The following is a 17470-nucleotide window of genomic DNA, read 5'->3' on the forward strand; positions in this document are numbered from 1 at the left end:
CAACCAACCAATTACAGCTTTCTTAAAGGCAAGGTAGTTGTAAAACAAGGCATATGACCTTGAAAAATTGAAGTAAGGATAAACATGAAAGCGTTACAAGTTTGTATCCTGATACAGGGATCTAACAAAAAACTAGTGTACAATGCCTAACAGATCATGGCAGTAAAATGGGTCATACAAGTAAAATGGGTCATAGAAGTAAAATGGGATCAGCACATTCTTCCTGGTAACACATATCTATTCTGTTACTGTTTCCTTATAAGGCCAACCCACAATCATGGCTAGTTTTACATGTGTTCTCAATGCTTGGTTTCACACAGCACATTTTGCCCTACAAATGTCATAAGGCCAAAATACATTAATAATTAGATTTACCTAAAAAAATATAAAAATGTTATAATGGGGGTATTTTATGTTTTAAAAACAAACTGTTCAGTCATCGGAGTACAGGGATGTCAGGTTTCCCATTGTTAATTACAAATGCCACATTAAATTATTGTTAAATTTTCATCTAAATTGATCAAAACAAGATATTGGGGGGGGGGGGGTGGGCATTATTGATACAAACAGATCAAGGCTGCTGGATGTTAACTGTTGACATATTTTCATGATGCATGTGTTATGTGTTTTGGTAGGAGTAGGTACATGTGTATTTTATCCATGAAAGTGTGTGAGTGAGTGATTATGATTTTCCGCCGCTTTTAGCAAGGCGGGGGACACCAGAAATGGGCTTCACACATTGTACCCATGTGGGGAGTTGAACCCTGGTATTCGGTGTGACAAGGGAACGTTTTAACCGCTGGGCTACCCCACCGCCCTCTTATCCACGTAAGAGAGAAGGCAACATACAATTGTTTCTACATCTGTAGGTACTTGGGAACAATAAATGATGTGATGTGGTGATGCTTGGTAGTGTTTGTTTGTTTGTTGTTTAACGCCGCACTAGGTAACAACACGAACATCATACTACTCATTTTTTTAGGGATTTGAAAATAGTACATGCTATTAAAAAAGCAGGATAACAACTCCATATGATAATGTCAAATAACTTAAAGCTATAAAATTCTATGTTCCCTATCAGTATCGAATTCTCTTAGAACAAGGGCTTCCGTAATCAGATACGTTATGAAATACGAGGAGTATCCTTATCACGAGTTGTAGTATATGTGGTGGATATTTTATTGCATGCTCCTGGCTATCATAGATCTTAGTGTCTTAAAGGGGGACTGGGTCTAGATAATGGGCAGTGCCAGCAAATTTAAATTACAACCCTGAAATGAACATTTCTGGGGCTGCTAGGTTACATATTATGACACGCAGTTCATGATAACCCTAATTACACAGAAACAATGTCTAGGTGTCATACATGGTATCAATTTTAATGTCTAGAGGGTGAGTTGGGTTTACACTACTTTTAACAGTATTCCAGTTATATCGCGGCGTGTCAGCTTGATGTAGGAGGAAAGCCTGAAGTGATGCAGGTCTTAGACGTTTGCAGCTTCGGTGAAACCCACGAGCATGGGTATGGTGCTGACAAACCTAGAAACATAATCGGGGTTAACCAGAATTTGAACCCACAATCATGGGTTTCTGGCGTGCCCAAGGAACGCAACTCTGCACAGCGAATTGTGGCACCTTTGACGACTGGGCCACCCGTGCCTCCTGGCAATGTCTAGACCTTGGCAAAATTGCATTAGACCTTGTAGCATAGTGTCCCTTTAAACACACTGAACAATGTGAATGTTAACTATTGTATTAATTTCACCATCCCAGCCATGCAAACCCTAAAATTAAACAGACCCGGGGGACAGTAAGGAATGCTCAAGGGCTTCCATAGTAATGTCAGAAACAGAAGAACAAATATAAAAGGGCGGCATATCCTCATTGTCTTGATGATGTACTGTTACAGGGAGCCGTCTGAAGCGGTCTTAGGCAGTCCTAAGCAGTACATCCAGACAAGACTGCTTGGCAATGGTACACGTTTTATTAGCTTTGCTCCAAGTCTGTACTGAATGATAAGTCCATGGATGTAGAGTAAATTCATCCTAATAATAGGCAAGTCTAGGTAAGTGGCTGCCAGTCTTTAATAAGGACAACTTATTATTATTCATATAATTTAGGAATTATGATTTAAATTAATAATCAATGCCTTACAGACTTGTGCAAGTCTAAGTTTCATGTACAGGAAAAGAAATGTATTTGTCTCAATGTGACCCAGAGAGTGACCCACTCATAAGTTTAAGGGGCCCTTTTGGAATTTAATTGCAGCGCCATAAGACTACCTCTGACCCCCTTCAAACTTGGTGAATGTTGCTTGACCTAGATTATATAACAAGCAGGTGTAATTTGTAAAGTTTGCACCTTCATTCTCATTGAGATTGATAATTTACTCTTCCAATTTCTGAATCTCCAGGTATAATTTTTGAATCATACTGTACAAAAGGCATATATATAATCACTTTCCATGTATTTTTATACTTTACTTTTTTTTTTTTTGTTTAATGCCGCACTCAGCAATATTCCGGCTATATGACGGTGGTCTGTAAATAATCGAGTCTGGACCAGACAATCTAGTGATTGATGTCATAAGCATCGATCTACGTATTTGGGATCGATGACATGCATCAACCAGGAGCCAGGTCCTACTCAGTACCCACCCGACCCGAGTACCCGAGTTACCTGTCCCAGCCCTAATACTTATGTAACAATGGTAACAGACTTCATGATCTAATGAATTAGATGAACATGACAAAGATTTACAGAAGATGAAAAACTATTCACCATGCATTCTCTGTGATATTGTATTCATAACAGACAATTATACTCACAGATATGCTGTTTTGTAAACCAAATCCATGTCATCCTTTCTACAGGCAAACCTCATTAGGCTGGATCCTGTTAATCCAGAAGTCTCACCTTCCCGATGACAACTGCTGTGAATGCTTCCAGGTTTACAAAGGGATTTTACTCCATGAGGCCAGACCTTTTTAAGACATGGATTACGAATGTGCAGAGTAAAAAAAATTTAAATGTGAAAAAGACCCATTAAAAATAAAAAGCAGTGGTTTTTTTATTCCACTGACCAGAAATAAGTAATTTACTGTCATTAATTGTTGCTATCAATATGAATCAATTATTTAAAATCCTATAATTACAACATTTTGAAAATTTATGGAAAAAACTTTAAAAGGCAACAAATTGTTACTAATCCTGACAGATCTCGTTTATAATGGAAGGCAGGTAACTCTAAAATTGTTTCTTTCTCTATTCCTCCCATCCCCATTTTTCTTTTCTTACCTACTTAACATTTTGAAGAAATTAAAAAATATACTTGAAATTAGCATACTTATCTTTTCAGTTTTTTTACCTACCGACCTGGGTGCTATTGTACAAAGTGATCTTAGTGCTAAGATGATCGTAACTCCCATACCTTAACATGCTTAACACAGACTTACCACAGACATAGCACTAAGGTTGTTTTGTACATCACACTGAATTTTTAAGCCAAAGATCCATAAATAACCACTCCCCAAAAGTCTGGCCTAACAATGGTAAGCATGAATCATGATTTGGAAATTTCCTGAAACGGAAGATACGATACAACTCACATAATCATGGTAATAGCACTAGTGGAGAAATTCATTGAAGGAATCAACCTTAATCAATAATATTGGGAGCTAAATATGAGTGAATAATCCCCATGTTTAAAACATAAAGTTATCAAAGATATGATATGTAGTCAAGAGCCAATTAAACAGGCCAAAACAATCACAAAAAATTCTACATCAGTTAATCAAAACATGGTATATATTGCCTTGAGTGAGTTGGATTTTAACGCCGCTTTGAACAGTATTCCAGTTATATCACAGCAAGTCTGCTTAATGTGGGAGGAAAGCCTCGGACCTCAGACCTTTACCACTTTGGTGAAAACTACGAGCATGGGTATGGTGCTGGCAAACCTAGAAACAGAATCAGGGCGAACCTGGATTCGAACCCAAGATCATAGGGTTCTTGCATTCCCTAGGGATGCACAGCGAATTGCAGGTCCTTAGACAACTGGGCCACCCGTGCCCCCTTCCATGACAAAGAAATAGAGCTTCATTGTGTCACAGTTAAAGCACTCAGTTCCTCTGTTTGGTGTGATGTGTACTGTACTGTGGCTTGAGTGCCACACCTCAGTCTTTGGATGTGCTCATGGAACAGGTAACCATGGTAACATACTATATGGAAATGTTCTGATGGATGCTGACAGGAGAATAGACTAAAAGACAGTAAAGCAATCAAATACATCAATGCATCTTTCACATAAGGGGTTCGGACAGACAGTATCTGTGATTGTGGTAGTGCACGTGTACATCTACACATCAGTCTAATAAAAGCGGGGTTTGAGCTGACTGAGATTTGATTTCAATATTGCCATACAGCAGGATATATGTATAACTTCCTCAAATGACAACATTCAAATTTCCTGTTTAAATAGCATTAATCATGTTCTGTACAATTGCAGGAAATAAGATCTATAACAAATGTAAAGAAATTTCTGAAATTGAGACATACAACTTACATGGTTGATGCCGAGACACACATCTAGCAGGGTGGATGTCGAAACACACATCTAGCTGGGGGATGCCAAGTTTGATCCCGAGACACACATCTAGCAGGGTGGATGTCAAGACACACATCTAGCAGGATGGATGACGGGACACACACCTAGCAGGGAGATGCCAAGTTTGATCCCGAGACACACATCTAGCAGGGTGGATGTCGGGACACACACCTAGCAGGGGGATGCCGAGGTTGATGCCGAGACACACATCTAGCAGGGTGGATGACTGGACACACACCTAGCAGGGGGATGCCGAGGTTGATGCTGAGACACACATCTAGCAGGGTGGATGTCGGGACACACACCTTGCAGGATGGATGTCAAGACACACATCTAGCAGGGTGGATGACGGGACACACACCTTGCAGGATGGATGTCAAGACACACATCTAGCAGGGTGGATGACGGGACACACACCTTGCAGGATGGATGTCAAGACACACACCTAGCAGGATGGATGTCGAAACACACACCTAGCTGGGGGATGCCAAGGTTGATGCCGGGACACACACCTTGCAGGATGGATGTCAAGACACACACCTAGCAGGATGGATGTCAAAACACACACCTAGCTGGGGGATGCCAAGGTTGATGCCGGGACACACACCTTGCAGGATGGATGTCAAGACACACATCTAGCAGGATGGTTGCTGCACCCTCTCAGTCTGGCTCTGGGTACGTTCCCGCCTCTGTTGACACAGGAATACCCTCACACAACCATAGGAATACATCGGAACTGGGATATTCCCAGATGTAAACCACCTGGTGCTCTCAGGGTCATAATATTCAATCACATCCGAGTACAAGTTGTCCTTAGCGCCTCGACGCCGACCTCCAAAGGCATAAAGCTTTTCATCCAAGACACACAGACTGACGAAGTCTCTGGGGTAGCTCATGTCGGGGAGGATGTCCCAGGTGTCGGACGCTGGGGAGAACCCGAACACACCTTCCAGTCCCACCACATAAATCTGGTTGTTGAGGACACATGCCGTGAGACACATGTCATTAGCTGGCAGGCCCTTCTGTAGGACACTGCACGTCTTGCTGACGGTGTCGTAACACTGGACTGTGTTTGTTACCATCTCCTCATTGTTCTTGCCCCCGAATAAATAGATCTTCTTGCCATACGACACAAAGCCCATGTTTTCTACACCTGTGATCAGGTTCCCTCCCTCTTCCCACTTGTTTGATTTTTTGTCCCACATCTCGATGGAAGCCAGTACACTGTCCTCATCGAATCCTCCCAGAACACAGATGAGGTCATCTACCGCAGACATCGCATGGCGCCTCCGAGCGTGCAGCATGTTAGAGCCTCGCAGCCATGTTTCAAACGTCGGATCATACTTCCAAAATTCCGAGCTTCGTAGGCCCCCTGACACATAAATTTCATTCCCAATAGCACAAGCAGCAAATTCATTTCTCTTTTTGAAAGGAAGAGCTTTAAGCGAACAGAATTCCTTTGTGTCTGATCTGTAGTACTCCACATCATTACTCAGCCCATCCATCAATCGGCCGCCCAGTAGAATGGCACTCTCAAAGTATGGAAAGGAATAGCGAGGTGTGATCTGGTATGACGGGAGCATATGGCGGCGTGACGGGACAGTGTGATACAAAACAGCCTCCTCCAACAACTCCTTCCCTTTGTCCTCGTCAGACAGATGACCAGTCTTGACAACAACGTCCATCAAGTAGCTCTGACTGATCAGTGGGAACTTGACACATTCAAGGACCTGGAACTTGTAGGTGAGTCTCTTTTCAGAGTCTGACTCAAGCCACTTGACTGCTGCATCGAACACCTGCTCCTCAGACTGGCAATTCAGACGTCTGTCTCGCAACAGATCTACAATACAGTCCACAGACAATTTGGAAAAATCGTCATCCAAAACTACAGTTGGGAAATGTTCACAGGCGAACTTCTTGGCAAAGTTATAAAGGGGCTTGTGAGCATGGATGTCAGCAAGAGTCATAGCAGCAAGACAGTTACCTTCGTTCATGTTCTGCTGGAAATACTGGACACAGAGCTCCACCAGTGTGAGAACCTGGAACAGATGAGCCTGACTGAACAGTTCCTGGACAATGGCGCCTGTCATGCTCACATTACCAGTGTAGATGAAGTGAAGCACGTGCTCAAACACGGATGCATCTATCTGTTTGATGTCGATCACATCCTTGAAGCTCTCCTCCATGCCGGACGAGAACATGGACTTAAAGTAAGGGGATCCCGCAGCAAGGACGACCTTGTGGCAGGGGAACTTGCAGCCTTCGATGCTGATGATGATGTCGGTGTAGCTGGAGTCGAGACGCAGCTTCTGCATGTTGTCAATGAGGACGACGGTCTGCTCCTGACTGTGGTAGCTGCTCTGCGTGTCCTCCTCCACCACGTGGCTGTCCCCTCCTCCCTCCCCCGACATCATGGCTGAAACACAAGAAGATCATGGCTGAAACACAAGCAGGTCATGGCTGAAACACAAGCAGATCATGGCTGAAACACAAGCAGATCATGGCTGAAACACAAGCAGATCATGGCTGAAACACAAGCAGATCATGGCTGAAACAGAAGCAGATCATGGCTGAAACACAAGCAGATCATTGCTGAAACACAAGCAGATCATGGCTGAAACACAAGCAGATCATGGCTGAAACACAAGCAGATCATGGCTGAAACACAAGCACACAAAGGCTGAACACAAGCACACAAAGGCTGAAACACTAGCAGAGAATTAATACTGGGCAGTCAAACCCATGACTACAGCAATCTTGGAGAAATATTTTTTATTTCCCTGAATATAAGGAATGAAAGAATCCCTTGAATCTGGGGAGTTTAACATTTGTTGCCGTATTCCAAATTGAGTACGGTATGATAATAATACTAATATCCAATGAGTATTGTTTAACACTACAAATACTACACAACTCATCATAGTGTGCGTGCGTGCGTGCATGCATGTGTGAGTGTGTGGCTGCTTGTACTAGTTCGGACTGATTTTATAGTGCAAGCCCACTGAGATACCATACCACAGTTTCACTTGAATACCCCACTCAAGACACAGTATACTGACTCCGATCCAACAAGTCCTTGTTTTAGCCCCTTAATGCCGAGCGCCAGACAGGGTAACAACAAGTGCCATCTTTTAATATCTTTTGATAGGACACGGCTGTGGATCGGACCCTGGATGATGCTACACCTCCTATTTTTGTTTAACGTGGCACTGAGCAATATTCCAGCTATATGATGGCTATATGAGCATCGATCCACGCAATTGGGATCAATGACATGCATCAGCCATGTCAGCAAGCCTGACCACCCGATCCTGTTAGTCGCCTCTTACGACAAGCATAGTCGCCTCTTAGGGTAAGCATGGGATGTCCTACCCGTGAAGATCCGGGGTACAATAGGTATTCAGCATCCCATGCTGGAGCCTCTTAATAATCATGTTCGGACCTGACAAGCAAGTGCTTCCTATCAAGCAGCCATGTCATAATGATACTCAATGAACAGAATCAGGTATGACCTTCTGATCCAATAAGTCTGCCTCAAACTCCCATCCATACAACTGTTAGTACTGATACTGACCAAGACGCCATCAGTATTCGACCCATCAAGATACGGACTACAATTGGTGTTCTGCAACTCATACTTGTTGTATGGGGTGACTAACGGAATCGGGGGGTCAGGCAAGCTGACGTGGTTGATGCATGTCATTGATCCCAATTGCGTGGATCTATGCTCAAGATGTCAATCACTGGATTATCTGGTCCAGACTCAAATAATTTATAGACCACTGTCATATAGCTGGAATATTGCTGAGTGCGGCGTTAAACAACACACAAACAAAACCAAAACCATCAGTATTGACTAAACATACCAACTGACATATGGGTTCCATCGTAGCAAGTACTAGTTCAGCTCATTCCTCAACACTGACATAACGATGGTACTGCCAGCCTGTTCACCAGTATATGATCAGGGATGCACCAGTACACGTAGTATGCCCCACCAGTGATACAGAGTCTGTCCTAGGCTATACACTATGGCCATTCACTGCTGTACCTGCGACCGGATACTTTCAATGTTGAAAAGGTCCAGATAAAATATCAAGCAGCCTGATTTGTATCATTGTTAGAATTGAAAAGCCATTTCAGGTTGGCAAAATATGTTTTGCAATTAGATGCACACTGCTTCCCTGAAATTATGTTCATATTAATAGATTCTGTTGTTCAGAAATGATGTTGTCTGTGACAAGTCGAAACAGCCAGCGAGAAGTCAACATGATCACTAGTGTCAGTGTGTAGTGACTACTGTCAGTGTGAAGTGAATAATGTCAGTGTGTAGTGACTACTGTCAGTGTGTAGTGACTACTGTCAGTGTGAAGTGAATACTGTCGGTGTGTAGTGAATACTGTCAGTGTGAAGTGACTACTGTCAGTGTGAAGTGACTACTGTCAGTGTGAAGTGAATACTGTCAGTGTGAAGTCACTACTGTCAGTGTGTAGTGACTACTGTCAGTGTGAAGTGAATACTGTCAGTGTGAAGTGAATACTGTCAGTGTGAAGTGACTACTGTCAGTGTGAAGTCACTACTGTCAGTGTGAAGTGAATACTGTCAGTGTGAAGTGACTACTGTCAGTGTGAAGTGACTACTGTCAGTGTGAAGTGAATACTGTCAGTGTGAAGTGAATACTGTCAGTGTGAAGTGACTACTGTCAGCTTGAAGTGAATACTGTCAGTGTGTAGTGACTACTGTCAGCTTGAAGTGAATACTGTCAGTGTGAAGTGACTACTGTCAGTGTGAAGTCACTACTGTCAGTGTGAAGTGACTACTGTCTATGTGAAGTGAATACTGTCAGTGTGAAGTGACTACTGTCAGTGTGAAGTGAATACTGTCAGTGTGAAGTGAATACTGTCAGTGTGAAGTCACTACTGTCAGTGTGAAGTCACTACTGTCAGTGTGAAGTGACTACTGTCAGTGTAAAGTGACTACTGTCAGTGTGAAGTGAATACTGTCAGTGTGAAGTGAATACTGTCAGTGTGAAGTGACTACTGTCAGTGTGAAGTGACTACTGTCAGTGTGAAGTGACTACTGTCAGTGTGAAGTGACTACTGTCAGTATGAAGTGAATACTGTCAGTGTGAAGTCACAGCTCTCAGTGTGAAGTCAATACTGTCTGTGTGAAGTCACTGCTGTCAGTGTGAAGTGACTACTGTCAGTGTGAAGTCACTACTGTCAGTGTGAAGTGAATACTGTCAGTGTGAAGTCACTGCTCTCAGTGTGAAGTCACTGCTGTCAGTGTGAAGTCACTGCTCTCAGTGTGAAGTCACTACTGTCAGTGTGAAGTGACTACTGTCAGTGTGAAGTCACTACTGTCAGTGTGAAGTGAATACTGTCAGTGTAAAGTCACTGCTGTTAGTGTAAAGTCACTGCTGTCAGTGTGAAGTCACTGCTGTCAGTGTAAAGTCACTACTGTTAGTGTGAAGTCAATACTGTCAGTGTAAAGTCACTGCTGTCAGTGTGAAGTCAATACTGTCAGTGTAAAGTCACTGCTGTCAGTGTGAAGTCAATACTGTCAGAATTAAGTCAATACTGTCAATGTGAAGTCACTGCTCTCAGTGTGACGTTAATACTGTCAGTGTGAAGTGACCATTTTACACTTATAAAACATATTATCTTCATACTGACCCTCATCTTACTAGCAAACAATCAATATCAATATATTGAGTACCCATCACTTCAAACATAAGTGAGTGTGTCTTAAGCATTTTTAGCAATATTCCAACAATATCTTTGCGGGGAACACCAGAAATAAGCTTCACACAATGTACCCATGTGTGGAAATAGAATCATGAAAAAATACATATATCAGGATTTTACATGTCACATAATTCCTGATGCAATAATTTCCTGAAATACTTCCAAATGTTTTTGATAGGAGTCATAACGGACACAACAAGTTCACTAAGACAGAATAATAAGAATATTTGTTTCATAAAATACTGACCACTATTTCGCTGTCAAGCATCCCCTGCAGCTAAAGTGCATTTGACAGCGCTTGCATTGCCGGGCCTGTCAAAAAGCACCAGGGCTTCATTTTCTTTTAAATGATGACTTAGAAGAAGAAAAAAAACACTAAAATATGTGGTGTCTCATCATGACAGTTTTTCAAGGCTATGTAAAACCCTGGTATATATGGCCTATATACTCACTGCAAAAAGAAACGCAATCCATAGAATGTTTGTTTGTTGTTGTTGTTGTTTAATGCCGCACTCAGCAATATTCCAGCTATATGACGGCATCTGTAAATAATGAAGTCTGGACCAGACATGCATAAACCAATTCAGCGACCCTGAATAGGTCTTTAACAACCCATGCTTGCCGTGAAAGGCGACTATGCTTGTCGTAAAAGGCGACTAACAGGATGGGGTTGTCAGGCTCGCTGACTTGGTTGATGCATGTCATCGATCCCAAATGCGTGGATTGATGCTCATGATGTCAATCACTGGATTGTCTGGTCCAGACTCGATTGTGTGTACATATATTAACCAACATGTATGGTATTCACGTCTCTTTTGGCAGCGAGTATATTTACACAGAAAGAGATCATTGAGAATAATACTGCAGCAGCTGTTCATTTCAGAGTCTATATCCTAAGCAAACCATCAGCCATGAGGGAGCATTGTCTCCTATATTGTGTGAAATTCATGTTATGAAGAGAATATCATCATGATCATACACAATCAACAACCTCAACACAATGAAACAGACAAACTATAACAATCACTCTCACACAGCTGCCGACAGCTGGCGCCGGCACCATAGTAGCCTATTCCAGGTCAGGTATAACACAGCCGTATCACCAGGATCAATTAGTGTCGTGGACAAGTGTCAGAGGGTACACCAGACCCTACCAGACTTTTATCCAACTCAAAATAGTTTGTCCTATACACTTTCTCATGGAAGTATGGCGTTTTGAACATGTTGAATTGTAGGGCTGTGTATTGACCTGGAGTTTGTATTGCAATATATTGCCATACTTTAACCTGTGTTGGATACCTACTGCACTACCGGTATATTGCCAGTTTACATTTTCATGGCTGGTTGGTTGGTTGGGATTGTTGTTTAACGCCGCACTCAGCAATATTCCAGCTAAATGACGGCGGTCTGTAAATAATCGAGTCTGGACCAGACAATCCAGTGATTAATGTCAGATACCATCAGTCAGTGTCCCTTATATGGGACGATGTCGAAATCATCTGCCATTTTGTATCCCAGCAATGATCAAGGGAGATAATACAGTCATATGGTAGCACAAGCGACACCTTCATTATACTCTTGGTATAGAGAGCTCAATGAACGGGCTATCGCTGTGAGGTGCTTGACAGGCACGATATGAACACCCTAATTGATAAAAAGATTGTCAGAGACAAGTCGTATCAGAAAGATACTAGTTTCCATCTCCATATCGATTAGGAACATACTTATTTATATTTGCCCCAAAATAATGCTACATTTACAAACATTTGGCAATACATATTGCTGAAGAATGGCACCACAATATACCGGTGTACCGTTAATACCACACACCCTTATTGAATCACTGTATATCATGGTAGGCTGCATGTTGTATACGACTAATATGCCTATTTTGTTACAAAATATATAAAGTTCAAGGAGCTGATGGTTGATTTGCTTCAATCTAACACTGAAATACCTTCGATAAACATGATAAACATGATAAAGAAAAGGGTTCTGACTAGGAGCAATCATATGACATCAGTAAAAGTCTTGGCAATCAAGTGAAGCATGCCCCGTGTTTATGCCTTGCCTCTACCCCCATGTGTAGTGTAATAAAGTAGATTTGCCCTGAACTATTTTAACATCAAAGCACTCGGATGAAAGCATCCTCATGCTTTAACTATAATAGTTCAGGACCCTTAAAGATCCGGGGTAGAATAGGTCTTCAGCAACCCATGCTTGCAATTAAAGGCGACTATGGTTGTGGTAAGAGGTGAATAACAGGATCGGGGGGTCAGGCTCGCTGACTTGGTTGATGCATGTCATCATATCCCAATTGCGTGGACCGATGCTCATGATGTCAATCACTGTATTTTCTGGTCCAGACTCAACTATTTACAGACTGCCGACAAACATAATACCGTATTCGACGTAATAAGCACCCAGGGCGCTCTCAAAATTAGAAATAGGGGGCTCTTATTAGAATATTACTTTGGTGGAAAGTTGAAAGATAAGTTTCATGGTTTATGCTGACAGTCTGAACTGTTTATATACGACAGATACATTTTTCCAGAAATTAATTGCCCATAATTAAGGGTGCATATAACACACGAGTGTGTATTATACACAAATAAATAAGTCTTGTGTACATTGATCAATCGGAAGGGGGGCTAATTGGGATTGTTCACTTGCCAATATATAAGCAAATATGGCAGTGGGCGCTTATTAGAGTGGGGCGACTATTACGTCGAATATGGTAGTTCAGGGCAAAACTATATGTTGACACTACACATGGAGGTACAGCAAACTTTATTTCTTAAATCAAACCATCACAAGTGCTTGTTGCACAATAGTACTACATCGATAGGATATGAAAAATACCAATAGTATCGTCTACAGTATGGATAACAGTTGATAGTTTGATGACATGAATGCCATGACTACCATGTTTAATACCAAGCACTGTGATCATCATTTCCTTTTTAACAATGAGTCTCTGTGTGCATGCTGTAGCTCACCTTATTTGCCTGGAAATTTGCAACATTCATTGTCATTGATATTCAGATCACAATAGAGATCATACAGCTAGGTGATACAATATAAACACATGCACCATAAATCTGAAAATAAATAGAAGTTATGACACAACTGACCACGATGATATGCTCCAGCAAATACATCACACCCTGACCCTGAAACAATACAGCCAGGTCATGATACGATACGTATCATGATACATAGGTCACAATACGATACGTATCGCGATACACATACTTGCGTCAAATTCACATGGAAACTTCTTGACAACAAATATTTCAGAGCAGGTTCAAAAGGAAAAGCTAACTGTAGACACATGTACGTAATGGCTATTTTTCGTAGTGAACTTGAAACGCTAATTACAACACATTTTCCTATAAAAATGCCAGGGGTAATTAAATGAGTAGTAAGTAATTTATTTGTATCGATACAGAGATATTGTGTTTCGTATCGACACATGAAAACTCTCAATGCACCAGAGCACCGATGTATCATGTCACCCTACCATGTACACCGCCTCCGTGGTCTTGTGGTAGAGCGTCCGCCCGGAGAGTGGAAGGTCCGGGGTTCGATCCCCGGCCGCGACATACCAAAAGACGTTAAAAGATGGTACTTGTTGTTACCCTGTCTGGCGCTCGGCATTAAGGGGCTAAAACAAGGACTGGTCGGCTCGGAGTCAGTATACTGTGTCTGAGTGGGGTATTCATGTTAAACTGCGGCATGGTATCTCAGTGAGCTAGCACTATAAATCGGCATCAGTCCTGACTAGTACAAGCAGCCACACAAACACACACACGTACATGCACGTCGCTATATAAGTGCAATAATCTTGGACGCGACGTTAAACCCCATTTCACCTCACCTCACCTACCATGTACATGGTCTACTGGGCAAGAAGTACACTGTCAAAGTGGCATGGAATATGGCCCCACGTCTAAAACCAAACTGTAAGACCGGGTGCATAGCATGCCAGCATGGTCAGTGACATCATAACCATGGTTACTGTTATCAGCAGCAGCATCCTTTAGGGTTTCACAGGGGAAGTTGAAAATGTAAAAGCTTACAATGAACCATGATGAACAGTGCTTCCTGTAAGATTTGATTAGGTTGCCATGGTTACAGCCTTAAATGATATCCCCAAACAATGTAAATCACTGTTTTTAATCAAGGAAATAATGTTGTCATTTGATAATTTCCTCATATTGCATTAGTTTGCACACAAGAATGAGCTTGTGTGTTTGTTTCATGTTTACAGAGCTCCAGATAACTTTTTGAGCAATTGAATTTTTACTCTAGGGTTTTCTATGTTAATTGGGTTATTACATTTTTCATTGGGTAACCAATATTTCTTCACTCATCTATTCATCACTCTATTGGGTTTTTCCCCAAAAGAGTGAACATTTTAAGATTTTAAAGAAATGAAATAATATTTTAGGTGTATATGACTGGTCTAAATATATAGGCTTGACTAGGAAAGTAAATTACCTTGTAATTGTGTTTAGGAAATTAGCTCCCTGGTACGCATGCTGAAAAAGTTTCATTGGGTGTTTAAGGGTGCTGTTTTTTTATACTTTTGAGTTTTTCATTTAATGCATGCGTTGTCTGTTGGCATGTTAATTGAAAGTACCGGTAATCATGGTAATTGGGTTTTGAATATTTTTTAGCGGTATTTTACGCAACGGTGCTTATATGCAGCTCTGTGTTTATATGAATATGATTTGGAAGGGGCTTCAATACATTTTGCGGATGATAAAATGTCCCTTCTAATCAGCATCATCAGTGAGCATGGTGAAGATGACAGAATACCTAATAAATACTAGTAATTATTTCCAAAACCAACCTGATATTTCACAATTTTTACCTGCTAGTGGAATTTGTGTAACCTGTTAAGTTTACCAAACAGTGATTGGTAAAAGAATGTCACTAGACAGGCCTGAAAATTGTAAGTACATGTTTCTCTCTACCATGTCATTCCTCGATCTCCAAATGACATGTTCAGTGGTTGGTTAACACAACAGTCATCAATTTTCCAACTATAAGACAGTGACCACAGCTGGTAAATAATAAAGTCTGAACTAGACAAACCAGTGATTGATATAATGAACACTGAGTATGATCCCAGGATCCAAACAAAGTATGCTTGTTTCCTTTATTTATGCTTTATGTTTAAGTAAAGGACACCCCTATTCTTTCATATTCTTAATTAATCTGTCAGGGCATCGGGATGTATATTAACAGTGTTAAAATAAAATTAAAAAATCACATCTGCAGGTGTTATTGGATATTCAGTTCCCACAAAATATGTCCAAATTAAATTTACATTCATTAAATTATTTAACATTACCTGCAAATCTAAAATATTGCACATATATAATTATATAATTATATATATATATATATATATATATATATATATACATACATATACATACATATACATACATACACGATCAATGTAAATCACTTTCAGTTTGCCTCTAACTGACACAATTGAGTAACTTAAATCCTTCAGAAAAGAAACAAAACTATCATAGAGAAACAGACAAAGTAACTACAAAATGTGATATTTCAACAATATTTTAATTTCAATATCATTATTATTATTGTCGCTCTCATAATGCATATCCTATATCAATTTATAGTAAGAAATCTTTCTATTAACAATGAGATCAAGATACAAGATTTATTAAAAACCTATGAGTAATTAACATTAACGAAGCTGTCAACATGTCTCAAAAACTGATGAAAAATACAACTGTTAATGAGGATGTACACTTCAAGTCAAACATGCCCACGTGACCCGTCACTCGTGAAGAGCTTCTCACCATGCACTAGGAAAGTGATCGAATTATGAACGACATGTCAAATTTGTAGATTAGGAAATGACCCACGTACAATTTTTGTCACGAAGACAAAACACGCTGTTACAGTTGTTTAAATTTGAACGTAAACTTGTGTTATAACCAGAATCACTGACGTAAGCACGACAAACTAACTTACATGCAGCTCTGCTACTGTGGAATAGTGTCAATATTTACCGAGTCAAGCAACCGGAAGTAGCTAAAATCAGGACCACCAATAAAAGGTCACGATTATTCCCTGCCGTGCTATCAACCAGGAAAATCCTGAAAAATATGTAGTATCTCGCAAAACGTTAACTGTATAACTTGCCTCCATTTCAAGCCTTCAGCTGGACAGATTTCTTACTATAAATGGATATAGGATATGCATTATGAGAGCGACAATAATAATAATAATATTGAATATATTTCGTATATTTCATGCTTTCGTTCACTCGTTTGTCTGATCCAGGATCGATCATTTACAGGCCTACCGTATTCGACGTAATAAGCGCCCAGGGTGCTCTCAAAATTAGAAATAGGGGGCTCTTATTAGAATATAATTTTGGTGAGATTAAAAACCAGGTTGAAAGATTGTAAATTTTGTGGTTAATGCTGACAGCCTGAAATAATATGAAAGAAGAATCTGTGTGTATTATACACGATAGATATATTTTCGAGAATTAAATTGCCCATAATTAAGGGTGCATATAACAAATGAGTGCGTATTATACACGAATAAATAAGTCTTGTGTACATTGATCAATCGGAAAGGGTGCTAACTGGGATTGTTCACTAGCCATTATATTAGCAAATAACGCCGTGGGCGCTTATTAGAGCGGGGCGCTTATTACGTCGAATACGGTATGTGATATAGCTTGAATAATACAGGGGATATTCACAATAATCCAAGTGATTCAAGTATGGAAATGGAATATTACCAACAAAGGTTTATAGTTACTATGAGTTCATTGGTCACATGGCATCATAATGCATATTGTCGAGAACGATACGTTATTACGTCATCCATATAGAGTTCATGGCGTCACAAACGGATAGCGTTACGTCACCAAATGTGTTTCTTTGCATTATGTATAGGGTAGACATGTCATAAACTTTCTTTCTTGAAAAGCGTAGCCGAAAAGGATGATAGGGTTCCCACGCACTCGAAAGATATATTTTTTAACTTACATTTTTGTGATCCCTACAGTGTCTAGTGAGTGAATTTTGACGTTCCCAAGGCGAACTATTGTCCCACT

At 40.6% G+C, this 17470-nt stretch overlaps 1 protein-coding gene across 1 annotated transcript; it reads right to left on the reverse strand.

The window, feature by feature from the left end:
* Positions 1–1548: 1548 nt before the first annotated feature.
* LOC124121838 (kelch-like protein 24) lies at positions 1549–16418 on the reverse strand. The gene is made up of 2 exons (XM_046484915.2): positions 16372–16418; positions 1549–7022 (listed from the first exon to the last, which is right to left on the reverse strand). Exon 2 carries the CDS (start codon positions 7018–7020, stop codon positions 5242–5244), a length of 1779 nt encoding a protein of 592 aa, XP_046340871.1. The 5' UTR covers positions 7021–7022; positions 16372–16418; the 3' UTR covers positions 1549–5241.
* Positions 16419–17470: the final 1052 nt, after the last annotated feature.

The sequence above is a fragment of the Haliotis rufescens genome, unplaced genomic scaffold (assembly GCF_023055435.1).
Source record: "Haliotis rufescens isolate VD_foot unplaced genomic scaffold, xgHalRufe1.0.p SCAF_16, whole genome shotgun sequence".
Classification (NCBI taxonomy): Eukaryota; Metazoa; Mollusca; class Gastropoda; order Lepetellida; family Haliotidae; genus Haliotis; species Haliotis rufescens.